Source organism: Solanum tuberosum, unplaced genomic scaffold (assembly GCF_000226075.1).
Source record: "Solanum tuberosum cultivar DM 1-3 516 R44 unplaced genomic scaffold, SolTub_3.0 scf00105, whole genome shotgun sequence".
In the NCBI taxonomy this organism is placed as follows: Eukaryota; Viridiplantae; Streptophyta; class Magnoliopsida; order Solanales; family Solanaceae; genus Solanum; species Solanum tuberosum.
Genome location: NW_006239031.1, coordinates 1,123,405 through 1,138,018, shown reverse-complemented (window position 1 = coordinate 1,138,018; position 14,614 = coordinate 1,123,405). Strand labels below are relative to the sequence as shown.

General features: G+C 34.4%; 2 protein-coding genes across 3 annotated transcripts in view; both read left to right on the top strand.

The window, feature by feature from the left end:
* Positions 1-1,642: 1,642 nt before the first annotated feature.
* On the top strand, positions 1,643-4,406 carry LOC102605637 (probable receptor-like protein kinase At1g11050). The gene has a single exon (XM_006349310.2). The coding sequence runs from the start codon at positions 1,915-1,917 to the stop codon at positions 3,853-3,855; it is 1,941 nt and encodes a 646-aa protein (XP_006349372.1). The 5' UTR covers positions 1,643-1,914; the 3' UTR covers positions 3,856-4,406.
* Positions 4,407-6,391: 1,985 nt separating this feature from the next.
* LOC102605082 (UDP-glucose:glycoprotein glucosyltransferase) overlaps positions 6,392-14,614 on the top strand; it is a 27,781-nt gene continuing 19,558 nt past the window's right edge. For both annotated transcript variants that reach the window (XM_006349309.2, XM_006349308.2), the window contains exons 1-8: positions 6,392-6,719; positions 9,362-9,811; positions 9,934-10,084; positions 11,472-11,643; positions 12,364-12,437; positions 13,711-13,807; positions 13,926-14,038; positions 14,150-14,265. In XM_006349309.2, the coding sequence (XP_006349371.1) occupies positions 6,520-6,719; positions 9,362-9,811; positions 9,934-10,084; positions 11,472-11,643; positions 12,364-12,437; positions 13,711-13,807; positions 13,926-14,038; positions 14,150-14,265 (1,373 nt within the window). In that variant the 5' untranslated portion in view covers positions 6,392-6,519. The remainder of the gene's footprint in view (positions 6,720-9,361; positions 9,812-9,933; positions 10,085-11,471; positions 11,644-12,363; positions 12,438-13,710; positions 13,808-13,925; positions 14,039-14,149; positions 14,266-14,614) is intronic.

Genomic DNA, 14,614 nt, shown 5'->3' with positions numbered 1-14,614 from the left:
AATAGTGATGGGATAAAAAAAAATTATGTTGTTTGGTTGGCAAGTCCGGGATAACTTATCCCGGGATTAATAATTAGTACCGGGATAAGTTATCCCTCCCCATGGGTGGTATAGTAATCCCGGGATAACTTATCCCGAGATAAAATAGGTAAATGACAAATATGTCCCTTTAAATCCTTTTTATACATCATTTTTTACATTTATGTATATTTACATTTTTTTTAATACCATGTATAATAATATTTACTACTCCTTATTTTTATGATAATTATACATATTTTTCTATTAAAAAATTATACTATATAAATATAATTTTTATTTATGAATTTATTTGACTAATTCTTATGTTTATTTTATTTTGATTTCTCATAAATTTTCTTCTCTTTAATAAACTTAAGAGGGAAGTTCTATTTTTAAATACACATGGTACTTATCATGGGAATACATAAACAAAAATATTTAAGTTAAATAAAATAAAAGTTTTATTTTAAAAAATGATAACTAAAGCTCACAAAGAAATATTTAAAAAGTTTAAATAAAGTGAAGGGTAATTTTGTAAACAAACAACTTGTTCTTAAAATTTATCAATATATATTATTTTGAATATAACAAACCAAACACTCAATAAGAAATAATCCCAAGACAACTTATCCCATCATAACTAATCTCAACATAACTTATCCCAACATAACTTATCCCATCATAACTCATATTCAAACCAAACGACCCCTTAATTATTTTGGGCCTTTTTTCTCAATAATCTGTTGATGTCTTGATGAGGTAAGGAAGACAAAAGCATAAAAGTCAAGACGTCAAGACTGACTGATCAGTTGCAGTGAAAACGTAGAGAGAATAAAACAAAATCAGTGCGTTTCCTTGCATTTTCATAACCAAAAATTACATTCATTTTTGTCTTAAAAGGAAAAATAGTGGTAAGGTTTCATTATTCTATTTTGTGAGATTTTATTGGATATGTTGTTATTATTTGATTTGAAATAAATTATATTGAATATGTTGTTATTATTTGATTTGAAATAAAATTTATGAATAAAAACTTTTAAAGTTTGTAAACTAAAACTCTATGACCATTTGTGTGACAATTAATTATTTTATTAAGGATAATTAGGGAGTTTTGATGTCAAATCATTTTCAGTTGTAGAAATGTAATATATATATGTTTTTTAAGACAGACCACATAAAATGATTACTATGCAAAAACCAAATTAGCAGGTGAATGTAACAAAAGATATTTTTTGGCAACAATATAGGAGAAGATCTTGTTTCCTTTCATTTTAATGATGACATCTAGCAAATAACTAGAAAATCTCTTACTCCTCTGTCCCATTTTTATGTGATTTTTTTTTTAGTCGATTTAAAAAAGAGTATTATAATATAATTAAAAGTAATTTAATTTTAATATTTATCTTTTATTATAATGAATGATTTTAAGTCATATAAATATTTAAGGATTGTTTTAAATTATAAATTTTTTTTTTTAAATTTTTTTTTAAACACTATACTAACTTTAAAAGATGTCATATAAAATGAGACAGAGAAAGTACTAAACTTTGATGTTTTTAGGAAATCACCTAAATATTTCTTTATTATCCCAAATTGCCATCTTTTCTTGATGCACGTTCCTATTTGATTCTTCTTGGTCAGTTATTAATTTATAAACGTCAGCCGCCTTTACAAAACTTTCATAAGATTCAGACACAGATAATGAACCTAATATTTTGACTCTGCCAGTGGCACAAACCCTTCAACTACAAGACTCCACAGATAGATCATCAATCATCAAAAACACTTTTTGGGCACATAATTTGGTGAACCATAAAGAAAACCCCATTAAAAATGGTTTCTTGAATTAAAAAATCTCATTTTTTTTCTCTTTTCTCTCTAAAGAAGTTAGGGATGAAGGGTGATTTGTGGATTGTGTGTTTGTTGTTCTGTCTATTTTCTTGGGTAGTTTCAATTTCATCAGCTCAAAAGAGCACCAACTTTTCTGCAACTTGTCCTTTAGATTTTGGGTATGTTCTGAGAGCCCCATGGTCTAGTTCTAACTGCAAAGTTCTAAATTCATATCCTCAGCTTTCCAATGGTTCTGCTATTCCCACATCAAGCAAAGGCCAGTGCTGCCAGAACCTTTTGTCCCTCTTTGGTGTTGCTATGGCACAACACCTTAAAGAAACTTCTCTTTTCCAGCTACCCAATTTGGAAACTTCTGCTTCTTGCATCCAGGAATTCCAATCTAAGCTTAATTCTTTGTCCTTGCCTTCAAATCTTACCTCTTTCTGTTTTGACCCTATTCAGTTTGTCAATACACCATACATTTGTGCCTCAATTCAAACCATCCAAGATTGGGATAAAAAGCTGGGGAATTCAACTGTTTTGAATTCTGGTTGTAGGTCTGATCTTGAGGATTTAACTGCCTGTGACGGTTGTGTAGCTGCTGGCTTTAGAGTTCAGCAACAGTTGATTGCAATTGATGGTAATGCATCTCATTCCACTGATTGTTTTTACTTCACTATTTTGTATGCTGCTGGTATTGTCAATGAGTTTGGTCCTGAAAGTACTGGTGCCATGTCATGTATTTTTAGTATTGATTTGAAAAAGTATGGTTCATCAAGCAAACGACATTTAGCGCTAATATTTGGGTTGGCTGGAGCTGGTATGGCAGTATTATGCATGTCTTTAGTGTTGGGATTGTATATCTGGTGGAACAAAAGGTGGAGGAAAAATGATGATGTGGAAATGGAAAGTACGGTGTCTAGGCGAAGAATGAGGCCTAATACTTCTGTTTGGTTCAAATTTCAGGAGCTTGAAAGGGCAACAGATAGTTTTTCCCAAAAGAATTTTATAGGGAGAGGTGGATTTGGAGTAGTTTATAAAGGAACTTTAGCAGATGGGACTAATGTTGCTGTCAAAAAGATTATAGAATCTGATTTTCAAGGAAATGATGAGTTTTGCAATGAGGTTGACATTATTAGTAACTTGAAGCATCGTAATCTTGTATCACTTAGGGGGTGTTGTGTGACTGATGAAAATCGGATTGAAAGTGGGGAGAGTGAAAGATTCCTTGTCTATGATTACATGCCCAATGGGAATCTTGAGGATCATTTATTTGCTGTAAATCAAGGTGGAATACTGAAGCAACCGTTGACTTGGCCTCAGAGAAAAAACATAATTTTGGATGTGGCAAAAGGACTAGCTTATCTGCATTATGGGGTAAAGCCAGCAATTTATCACAGGGACATTAAAGCTACTAATATCCTATTAGATGAAGATATGAGAGCAAGAGTTGCTGACTTTGGGTTGGTTAAGCAAAGTAGAGAAGGACAGTCTCATCTTACCACCAGAGTGGCAGGAACACATGGCTACTTAGCTCCTGAATATGCTCTCTATGGGCAATTGACTGAGAAGAGCGATGTTTATAGCTTTGGGGTTGTTGTTTTGGAAATAATGTGTGGAAGGAAGGTCCTTGATTTCTCTTCAGGATCACCTCGTGCTTTTCTGATCACAGATTGGGCTTGGTCGAAGGTAAAGGCTGGAAAGATAAATGAAGTTTTGGATACCATCCTAGTAAAGACTGAGGATTCAGTAAGTGCAAATCCAAGGGCTATAATGGTGAGATTTCTCCTTGTTGGAATATTGTGTGCTCACGTGATGGTGGCCTTGAGGCCAACTATATTGGATGCACTGAAAATGTTAGAAGGAGATATTGAGGTTCCTGAAATTCCAGACAGACCAGCACCTCTTGGACAACCTTCATTTTATAATGCTAGTGGTAACACATTCAGCATATCACCAGCCTTGAGTTGCTTGCGACTGCCTGCTGGAGACATGCTCAGGTGACAATATGAGGTTTTCTCATATTACATCCTTTTCTTGCTTATTGAGATTAGGAGAAAGCTAATGAAATTTCTGCTAGAGTTGAACCTGGGATCCGAGTGCCTTGGGATTTTTTGTGATAAAATAATATTAGCTCGGAGAGTTCTGTTGTTTTCAATTTCCTGTCAATAGGGACATACTTAGAAATCCTAAGTGTAGAATAAAAACAGAAACACCATCTACTTGCCGTCCAGCTAAACAAACCAAGAGGACATGGATTCCAATTAGATTGTCAATTCCTTGGAAGACCGAGAGTTTCTTTGGCAGATGTAAGAGTTTCTTCTTTCTTTCATTCTTTCCGACAGCCTAGAACTTTTGACAATCTTTTGTTTAGGCAAACTGCAGATTTTGTTTTGCTTTCGTTTCTCAATAGGTTAATCAGATCTTGTAAAAATTAGTAATAGCTGATACTCCTCTGTAATATATCTAGCTTGCTTCATTCAAGGCCATGGTTGCCTGTGATGTATGTTGCAGTCTGTAAATTCATATATCTATATTATTTATGTTTCAAAGTTCTCGAGACAATATTTCCCTACCATACTGTTTTCTTGCCAAGGAGACACAGTGTGTTTAATGCCCGGTAAAGGGTGAGTTAAATTATGGGTAAACAACCAACTATACTATGCTAACTGCTGGGGTTTTGTACATGACTTAATAGTTCAAATGCAAGTAATGTGTGTAGAATTCAACATTTTACAAGTACTTATTTCTTCTATTGTTTTCATTTTTGGAAAAAAAGTTGGCGTCGTGCTTGTTTAATCATGAGAAATTGTTAAACAATGCAACTATAAGCAACACAAAACCAGTAGTCATGAATTGAGTTTCATTGGTCAATATTGCGCCCGTCTGAACTATGTTTTGCAACTATTTACCAACTTATGCTTGATTTGAGGAAAAGGCTGCTAATGAAACATTGTAGAAGCATTGATTCCATATCCAAATTAAAAGATCAACTGTGTTTCAGTTTAATAATTAGTACTTTCTGCTTTGTCCCCATTCTCTGATGACTTATTGTGAAACAAGTAAGATAACACAAGAGAACTACAAGTAATGTGTTTTCATATAAAGTTGTTCTTGTTGACATGCCTTGTTTTGACTTGAACACCAATGCTCTTCTTCCAGATGGTCTCAACAAGTAAATGTGTATTCTTAATTCCATATGTATAATGATATTTCATGTTCAAATTTCATTTAAACTGTTATAGGAAAAAGTATGCAAAAAATTAGTTTATTGTTTTTCTGTACCAAAAAGAAGGATTAATGTATTTGTTAATTTACAAAACCAATAGAATTATTCAAATTTATCCCATATTACTCTCACAATCGGTTTTTTTTCTTTTTGAAAGTCTGAACAAGTTTGTAAAGTTCTAAATATGTTCTTAAGAAATAGTAAAAGTGTTCTTATTTATAGTTTCTCAAGAAGCGTGTGAAGGAGAAAGTAAACGATTATTATGAGACAGTTTTCGATTCAGTTTTAAAGTGTGGAGTTGACTTTGAGGTAGACTCTCCGTAGACAATGCTACCTTAGATTTTTAAAAAATAATTAAAAACAACGAGAGTTGTTGATCTTGCTTCATTGGACCAAAAAGATCTACCGGAGCTACCTACTCAAAAGAAAAGGAAAGGATATGTAGCAAAGAGTGTTTGAACTCTTCTTTCTCTACTTCTTCTATAATATGATTGATAAAATAACAATAATAATATATTCAGTATAATCTTGAGTAAAGTTTAAAAATGATATGATAAACATAAATCTTATTTTTACTTTTGAGAGGTACAAATATTGTTTTTGATAGATCCTCAACTCTGCTCAATTGCAATATGATAAATAATAGAACAAAATCTCATTAACTAACAAAAAGGGGATGCGCGAATAAGGTTGATACACAATGTAATTTTAGTGTCTTGATTGAAGATTTTCGATAGAATATTTTTTTGTACAACAAAGATCTTGCATCAATTCCAAGTATCCACCAAGTAGAGCTCTGGCTAGGATTCTGACATTCTTAAAAGAAGTCTATTAATTTTAAAAGAACAATTCTTATGAAAAAATTGTAATAAAATAATATAGTGTCATAATTTATAAACAAGACAAATTTTATTCAAAAGAGCAAATTTAGTGAACAATATATAATAAAGTTATGATTCATCAGACAAAACATACGAAAATGTAATTTCATTCTTCTATTCAGCATAATGGTTAAAAAAATTTATGATCTCTTTACCACAATATTATTTTTTGCACAAATTTATTAAATGAGAATAAAGTTTTAAATAAAGATGAAAAAATTACTATGTCCACAAGGTTATTTTCGTAAATCCAGTAAATGATCCTATTTGTTCTGGCCTATAAAAGTACAAAGGTATTATCTCTCCCGACCAATGAACACTTGCCATATCAGAAAATCAGCGTAGAATTTAGGCATTGCCTAAACTACCCTTGTTCCATTCGAACAACACCGAGAAGTCAAGGCCTTATATAAATGGGTCTCCCCTTTCCGATCACTAGTCACTGAGCCCTAACACTCTACTAATTTAGGACAAAATCTTGATCTGCAGTTCAAGAATTCTAACTAGGAATGTTTCAATCTTGATTGTAGGATTTTCTTGAATGGCTTAACTGTTCTGATGAATCGGAAACATCATTGTATTCATCAAGATTCAAGAATGGGGACTCGTTTCAGATTTGGGTTTTGGGTTGTGATCGCTGTAGCTTTCTCTATTTGCCTTTCTGGGTATTCAGTTTCTGCGGTAAATAGTAAACCCAAGAATGTTCAGGTTGCTCTCAGGGCTAAATGGTCTGGTACCCCTATACTCTTGGAAGCCGGGTATGTTCTTGATTGACTTCTTTTTTTTGGGATTGAAGTGCAGTAGAAGTTGTATTGCTTTTGGTTGCCTTTTTGCACTTTTCTTTTTGTGACAAGTGTCAATGACCAACTTATCGAATGTACACTCTGTATGATTCCAAATCTTGCGTATTCTTGGTAAAGAAAGATTACATAGTTTTTTTTCTAGAGTTTTAGGATTCAGTGGAAGACAGTATTTTGTGTAACTTAAGTGCTTTTATTGTTACTCCTTGTCTTCTTGTTGGTAATCCTTCTTCCTCCAGTCAAGAAAACTTTGCTGTGTCTATGAGAGTTCAGCATCTCCATGATGTTATGAAGTTTTAGTTGTACTAGTATATAGAAACACTTTTGGAGAATAAAGGAGAGACAAACTAGTATATTCAACTTGGCATCCCCATGAAAATCAAGAAGGGTAACACCGCTGTTATGTTATCTCTCCAAGAATGGCTTTCACTTCCATAGAATTGTACAATCTTTTGAATTCCGTTACAGACTATTGGTATATCTGATTTTCTAGTTTTTTTTTTTTTGGTAAACTGTAAATAGCATTAACGAACAAAAGGACTATTACATCTATAGAGCACCTAAATCCATAGCCACCTTGTAGGAAGGGTTCTATGTCTAGCCTCCAACTGTAACAAGAAACTAGTTACATGAAAAAATGCTGAAGCAACCTATTATTTCTACGAGCCTTCTTAGATCCTCTGAACAATGCTATTCTCTCTGGAAATTCTGTTTTTACCTGTGCAACTACTATTTTCTAAGTTGTTACCTTGGAAGTTCTGTGATGATCATGGATCTTGTCTTTGCATACAAGCCCATATTTCAGACATGATATCTGCCAACATATCTCATACTGGAATTTCATTTTACCCATATGCCGTTGAGTGATGTCTAATTGTAGAAGGCATAAAGCAGAAACCTCATACTTGAGTAAATGGTTTAGGGAAAGGATAATAGTAAGAGAGTAAAAACCAAGTCATACAGTCATCTAGTTCCTCCTTGTATGTGTAGGTTTGTATGATATAACCGAGTAAACTTCCTTGAAACTGCCAGCTTCTCTTGGCGATTTAAACACCAATCTTTTTTCTGGGAGAAAATGTAATGAAAAATTTATTTGAAGACTAGTACCTAGAGAGTGCAATGGTGAGAAGTACAACTGTTAGCCAATATACATCTCAATACATTCAATAACTACATGTGAGAAGAATCACGGAAATCAACATCCTCGTCACTACCACCCCAACCACCTCCACCACCCCAACAATCATCATGCCAACTACCTTCACTACCACCGCTAGTCACTACCACCAAATACATCCACCATCACAACCAACCAGTAGTCCACTACCACCTATTGCCAAGCATCACCAATCCATCGGCCGGTACGACCAATCATCTCCACCATCACAACCATCACCAACTCCATCATTTTCAAACATCACCACCACCGCTCCTATCACACAACAATGGCACTTGCCACCATTGCCTAATACCACTACCAACCACCACTGTATAACCTAATGATTTATGAATATAATATTTAAATTGTTTTACTTGAATTTTATATTGCCGCTAAGTATGGTCTATATGTAGGATCAGTTCCCTCCTCTCACCAGACAAATGGGCCGTTGTATATATGCAAGTTTTGCAAGGTCTCGTCTTTTTTCTCTTTTCATGAGCATGTTCTTCATGTTGATATATCCTTTAACTATTCCATGTATTGAAATTCTATTTGATTTTCGATATCCTAACTACTCACCTAGTTCTTCAAATTTTCTTAGTAAATCATGTAGAATAATGCTCTTGTGCGTTTTATTAAAAGAATACTTAAGATTTGTGAAGAAACTAAGGACCCTAATGTAGACTGTGAAGCACTCACTGTATTGTTAACTGAGCTGAAGGGACCTGGGTAACATCTTTTATATTTAGTAAGTATTAGAGTGATGTGCATAGAAATCCAAGTAGAGTTGATAGTGTAGGATCAAGGATGTTGATATACAAGTTATTTCCTTTTCGGTTGAGCACACTAGTTTGGAGCTTGGATAAGTAGAGTTCTTTAGTTCTTACAGTGTCCAGCCATTGGAGACCTAAGTTATGATAGTGTTTAAGGACATTGTTGCATGGAAAGTACTGTCAACTTTAATCTTAGGATATCACATGTTTAAAGAAAAGGAGGAAACAGATTGGGGGATAAATTGCAGAAGAAAAGCTACGCACTGTAGGTAAGTTAAAAAACTGGATGCTTGCAGCAATTGAAATATTTTATTGTAAAAGAAACATGTCTAGAAAATCAGGGTTATGTTCGAGTAATTAATAAAGGAGGAATTTACTATAAGCATAAGGGATGCAGTGAAGTATAAATATCTTGGTTACTTCTATCCTGCTTGAACAAGTGCTTTCTCAGGCTCATGAAAGAAATGTATGTACACATTAAGGATATCCATTTGGAGACATCCAACAGAATTGGACAATATAGGGAAGATATGTAGTTATATACCACATTGAGGTTTCCTTCTCTTGCCAAAACGTACTCAACTAGTCTTCTCACGTGTTTCCTTGTAATAGGAGCAAACCGTGCCTTCTCCTTTTACATTTTGTGATGTTCTGCTCATGATGGACAGGGAGTTGCTATCAAAGGAATCTAAGGACCATTTTTGGGATTTTATCGAGTTATGGCTTCACTCTGCAGATGAAAATTCTGACTGCCGTACTGCCAAAGATTGCTTGAAGAGAATAATAAAGTATGGGAGGTCTCTATTAAGTGAATCTTTGATAGCCATGTTTGAGTTTTCTCTCACTCTTCGATCAGCATCTCCTCGGATAGTGCTTTATCGTCAATTGGCAGAGGAATCTCTTTCTTCTTTTCCACTTACTGATGATGACATCTCAAGCTCTCCTGATGAAGGAGTATTTCAGCAAAGTGATAATGCAAAGAACAAAAAGGTTAACCCTCTGCTTGTTGGTGAGAACCCAAGAAGTCCTGAAGGAAACTGTTGTTGGGTAGACACTGGTGGGAGACTATTTTTTGATGTTGCTGAGTTGCTAGTGTGGCTGCAGAACCCCAAAGAAGTGTAAGTCTGTCGCTGACTTTCTTTACTCTTCAAGAACATATATAAGGTGGTGTCCTTGATTATGTCCGGATGTATGTGAGCTCTGCTGATCTTTGATATTGGCTAAATATTTTTGTATGCAGATCTCTTGATACATTGCACCCCGAGATTTTTGAGTTTGATCATGTCCATCCAGATTCAAATGTAGGAAATCCGGTGGCTATCTTATATGGTGCTCTGGGGACCCATTGCTTCGAACAATTTCATCATACCTTGGCCAGTGCTGCCAGAGAGGTCAGCTACCATGCCTCTATTTGCTATCTCATCCGTTGTGCTTATTAATTTTTTCTCTTGGCCCTTCAGAATGAAATCAGTATGGCTATTCATATTTGGATCCTCTAGAATATTTTCTTTTACATGTATACTATCCATGACATTGATAAAAGCTCTTCAATATTTAACATCTCTTTTTTCGCTGCTCTTATCTAAAAGAAAAGAAACATATTTTCTATGATACATCCGTTTGCACCTTGAGAAGCAAAAAAATTAAGCCTCCAATATAATTAAGTGAGAAAAGACCCTGAAATAGTGTAGAAACTTATTAGATGACAAAAGATGTGTTTTTTTCTTTATCAGAGGTAATCTCACATAGTTTCCATTTGCATTAATTAAATACATCAAGGGATGTTGAGGAAGTAAGGTAGAGCCTTAGTGGGTGCTCTTGGTCATCAATATGCTTCTCGTAAGAAGCAAAAAATAGGATTTTAAGAATGAGTTTCTTGTATCCCCTCTAGCCATTGGAGATTTTTAGTGTTTGTAAGAAATTTTAAAGAGAGGAACAAAGATGTTTTGATGGCACTCCAACTCTCATCCCTACCCTTAAAGCAAGATGTTTGATTAGTCTTTTTGGTTGGGTTAATCTCTCTCCTGTACTTAGTGTTGATTCTTTCCTGTAATTTATAATCTCAATAGATCTTTGTTGTTAGCTGTTTCGATAGCTTATTTTTTGCCTTTCTGGGAGCTGATATTTTCTTTCTTTTGTAATCTGTGCATCTGGAGTGTACATATTGTATGGACTCCTGCCATATATAAAGATTCTTAACACTTCTCCTCAAGTTGGAGGAACACAATCTTTTGTCGAATAAAGTGACAGTCTACTTTTATATGCTTTGTTCTTTTGTGAAAGACCGGAGTTGAGTCAATGTGAAAACAATTCCTGATTGGTCACTGGGTACTTCTGTCTATAGTCCCATACTTTTTTGGAATCATCCAATGAATGAAGCATTGCAACGCTTTTTCTGTGTTCTTCATGATGACTTTTCTTTTATTTTCATTTTAATCAGTTGAAACATTTGAATTTGTTTCCAGTAAGTTTTACTTAACAAAATGCTTGCTACAAAGATGGGGGGTTGAAGGGTTCAGGTGGGGGTTTCAGTGTTATCTCCTTACAACTAGAGAGAGAAAGAAAAAATATTCATTTTGTCATCTCTGTCCAATTTTTGAGGCATTGAAGAAAATGTCCAAAAGGTGTCGTACTTTTCTCTACTTTCTCTTTGTTTTGATTCTTAATCAACCAGGGAAAATAGCCCCTATCTCTGTTGTTGTACTCTCCCTCCTATTACTAAAATCAAAAATAGAGTTATAATTTGTTCTAGTGCTGACTATCCAATAACTATCACAGGGGAAAATCTATTATGTCGTTAGACCTGTGTTACCTTCTGGATGTGAATCAAAAAGTACCCCCTGTGGAGCTCTTGGTACCAGAGACTCCTTGAACTTGGGTGGTTATGGTGTGGAACTAGCTCTGAAAAATATGGAATACAAGGCTATGGATGACAGCACTGTAAAGAAAGGTAAGTTCTATTGTGCATTCATCTGAACCATGCTACTTGATGCAAGCAGTGGTATTGATGCAATAATCTCCAACATATTGTTGAATGTAATTTTGCCAGTTTAGGATGTTTTACTACTTCCTATAGGTTAACATTGGTTTTTCTAAAATGGGAAGACTGACACTAGTTTGTTTCTGGATCTTTTTCACTTTTTCATTACCAATTGCCATGGTTGAGCTGACATTGCTTGGATCAAGGATAAAGTGACTGGATCCTTAGATCTCATGATTTTCCCAAAAGAAAATCAACAGAAAGAAATTTCCTTTATTTTTATGATATCAAGGCTGAACTTGTCTTATTCTTCGTTCTTGCAATGAATCTCTGAGACTCAACTTTTTTTGTATATTTGTTCCCAGTTTTCTTAGATAGTGACTATACTTATGTTAGAAAGCAGGTTGTCTTTTAGTTTCCAGATTGTGTGAAAATATTTTTCCAAAATGCTGAATTTTAGGATATGAAATATACTCGTATCTGTGGAGCAAAACCTTTTTATTAGAACCACCCCACTTAACTCGTTGGAAAAATTAGGAGTTAACGTTATAGTGGTGCTGATCTCACATTTAAAGTTACTGCTTTATTCACATTGTATCTCAAGTATTTTTCTTTCCCATGTCGTTTGCTTCTTTTAGTACCTGATAAAATAAAACTAAGTGTACATGCTTCTTTTATCTATTGCTGCAGGGGTCACTCTTGAAGATCCTCACACTGAAGATCTTAGCCAAGAAGTCAGGGGATTTATATTCTCTAGGATTCTGGTTTGTGTTACTAACTTTTCATATTTCAAACTGATAAATGAAGTTAAACAGAGTTTCTATTGGATTTTATTTTTTTGAAACTGATAACTTGAGTTTCTATTGGAATTATTGCCTTGGAACACATACAGGAATATGATTAAAGCTACACAGTACATGTACTTGTTGATGACTTTGTGGACCTACTGTTCAGAAAAGAAATAACAATGTTGCCAATAAAAATTAATGTCGACGAACTTTATTGACAACATAAAGAAGTTCTGGGTAGATAAGAAAGGATGAACTGTGTTTGCTGACAAGTGAAATAAAAGGAAAGAGTACCAGTATTTATCACCTTTTCCACTAAGATGATTTAGTGGAGAATATAGTGTTCATCTAGTTTGAAACTCTTAAAATCTTAAGAAAAATATGCATCCTAATGTTATTTACTCGACCACTTAAATAATAATTCACTGAAGGACAAACAATAATAACAATGACACAGAGCTTATATCTCCCTTTAAGTAAAAGAATAACACGGTGGTGTGCTTGAGTGGATGGATCACCTTTGGTGAAGGTAAGTTTGGTAAAGTGCTGGCTGTTTGACTCAGTTCCTCAAAAGTTTCTCTCTTTGTGGTCTTATTGTATTTTTATGCCCCCTCTTAGACTTGACTTGGTGAAGCTATGCAGAATGAGAAGTCAAAGTACACAGTAATTCTCCGTCATTCTCTCTTCTCCCCCTTCCCTTACCATTCTTATCTTCCACCATCTTTTGAATTCTTATTTGAACGACAATGGAGGATAGAGATCTGTTCGTTTACTGCTGAGATCTTCTCAATATGGCAGAAATTAGCTTAAGTCACCAACTTTGTCAAGAAAAAAACTGCATGTCGACTCTACCGTGTACTTTATCGTACACTTTGCCCCTTAGAGAAGTTTGGTTGTTTTTCGTAGAAAATCATGTATATTTTTTTAAGGTTTTCTACTTTTTGGTATTCTGGCATGTTTTACCCTTCTTTCAATGAAATTTTTTACTTTATCAAAAAAAATATAACACTTCACTCTTCCTCCCATGAAAGCACAATGTTATTAATGAAGGGCAGACTAAATGCAAACACTATAGCTGTGATGCAAATAAGACTCTTTTTTTTAAATTCTACACTATGGTTCATGCCTTGTGTGATTAGCTTTTAGAGTCCAGTAAAAATTCTTTTGGGTGATTGTAATAGTTGTGTGCAATTCACCCTGCCAAGGCTTTAGTCATTGAAGAACCGATTCCATCTTCCCGTATCTGCAGGAGCGTAAACAGGAGTTAACATCTGAAATAATGGCTTTCAGGGATTATCTTCTATCATCTACAGTTTCTGATACACTTGATGTCTGGGAGTTAAAAGGTGATGATAACCTTTACTATTATGAGCCTAGAACTTATCAATATTAGAAATGAAAGCTGCTTTTTGATCAAGCTAATCTTATGTTACTCCCTTTGTGATGCCAAATATAAATAAACAGATTTAGGGCATCAAACTGCACAGAGGATAGTTCATGCTGCTGATCCTTTGCAGTCAATGCAAGAAATTAATCAAAATTTTCCTAGTGTTGTCTCTTCTTTATCTCGGATGAAGGTAAACTGTTTTTCAGTTAGAATGTATAGTGTTCTAGTGGTGAATTTTTTTATAACTAATGTAACATATATTTGGATCTGATTGTTTGATATGCTTTTAAATTTTACGCAGCTCAATGAATCTATCAAAGAGGAAATTGTTACAAATCAGCGAATGATTCCACCTGGAAAGTCATTAATGGCCCTGAATGGTGCCTTGGTCAATTTTGAAGATATTGACCTTTATCTGTAATGCCTTCACTTGCCTCTAGGCCATCTTCCTCTCTTCCGCCTCCCTCCATTTATTTTTCATCTGCAATTCATTTCCTATAGAATCTGTTGTTATGTTATATTATTCGATATAAGGAGAAGTAAAATAGTAATGTGAATGTGTTCAAAATTTTGGCCCGTTTGGACATAATATTTTTTTCCTTTCAAAAACCTGTTTTTGTGTCAATTTTTCCTCCAATATGAAAATAAAAGTTTTTCAAGTTTGAAATGCATGCCCAAACACAACTTCAACTTTCAAATACCTTTTTCAGCTCAACTTCATATACTAAACCCCCCCCCCCCCCCCCCCCCAAAACTCCCATCTCAT

Coding starts and splice junctions, on each gene's coding strand:
- LOC102605637 (XM_006349310.2), top strand. CDS start 1,915: ATGAAGGGTGATTTGTGGATTGTGTGTTTGTTGTTCTGTCTATTTTCT.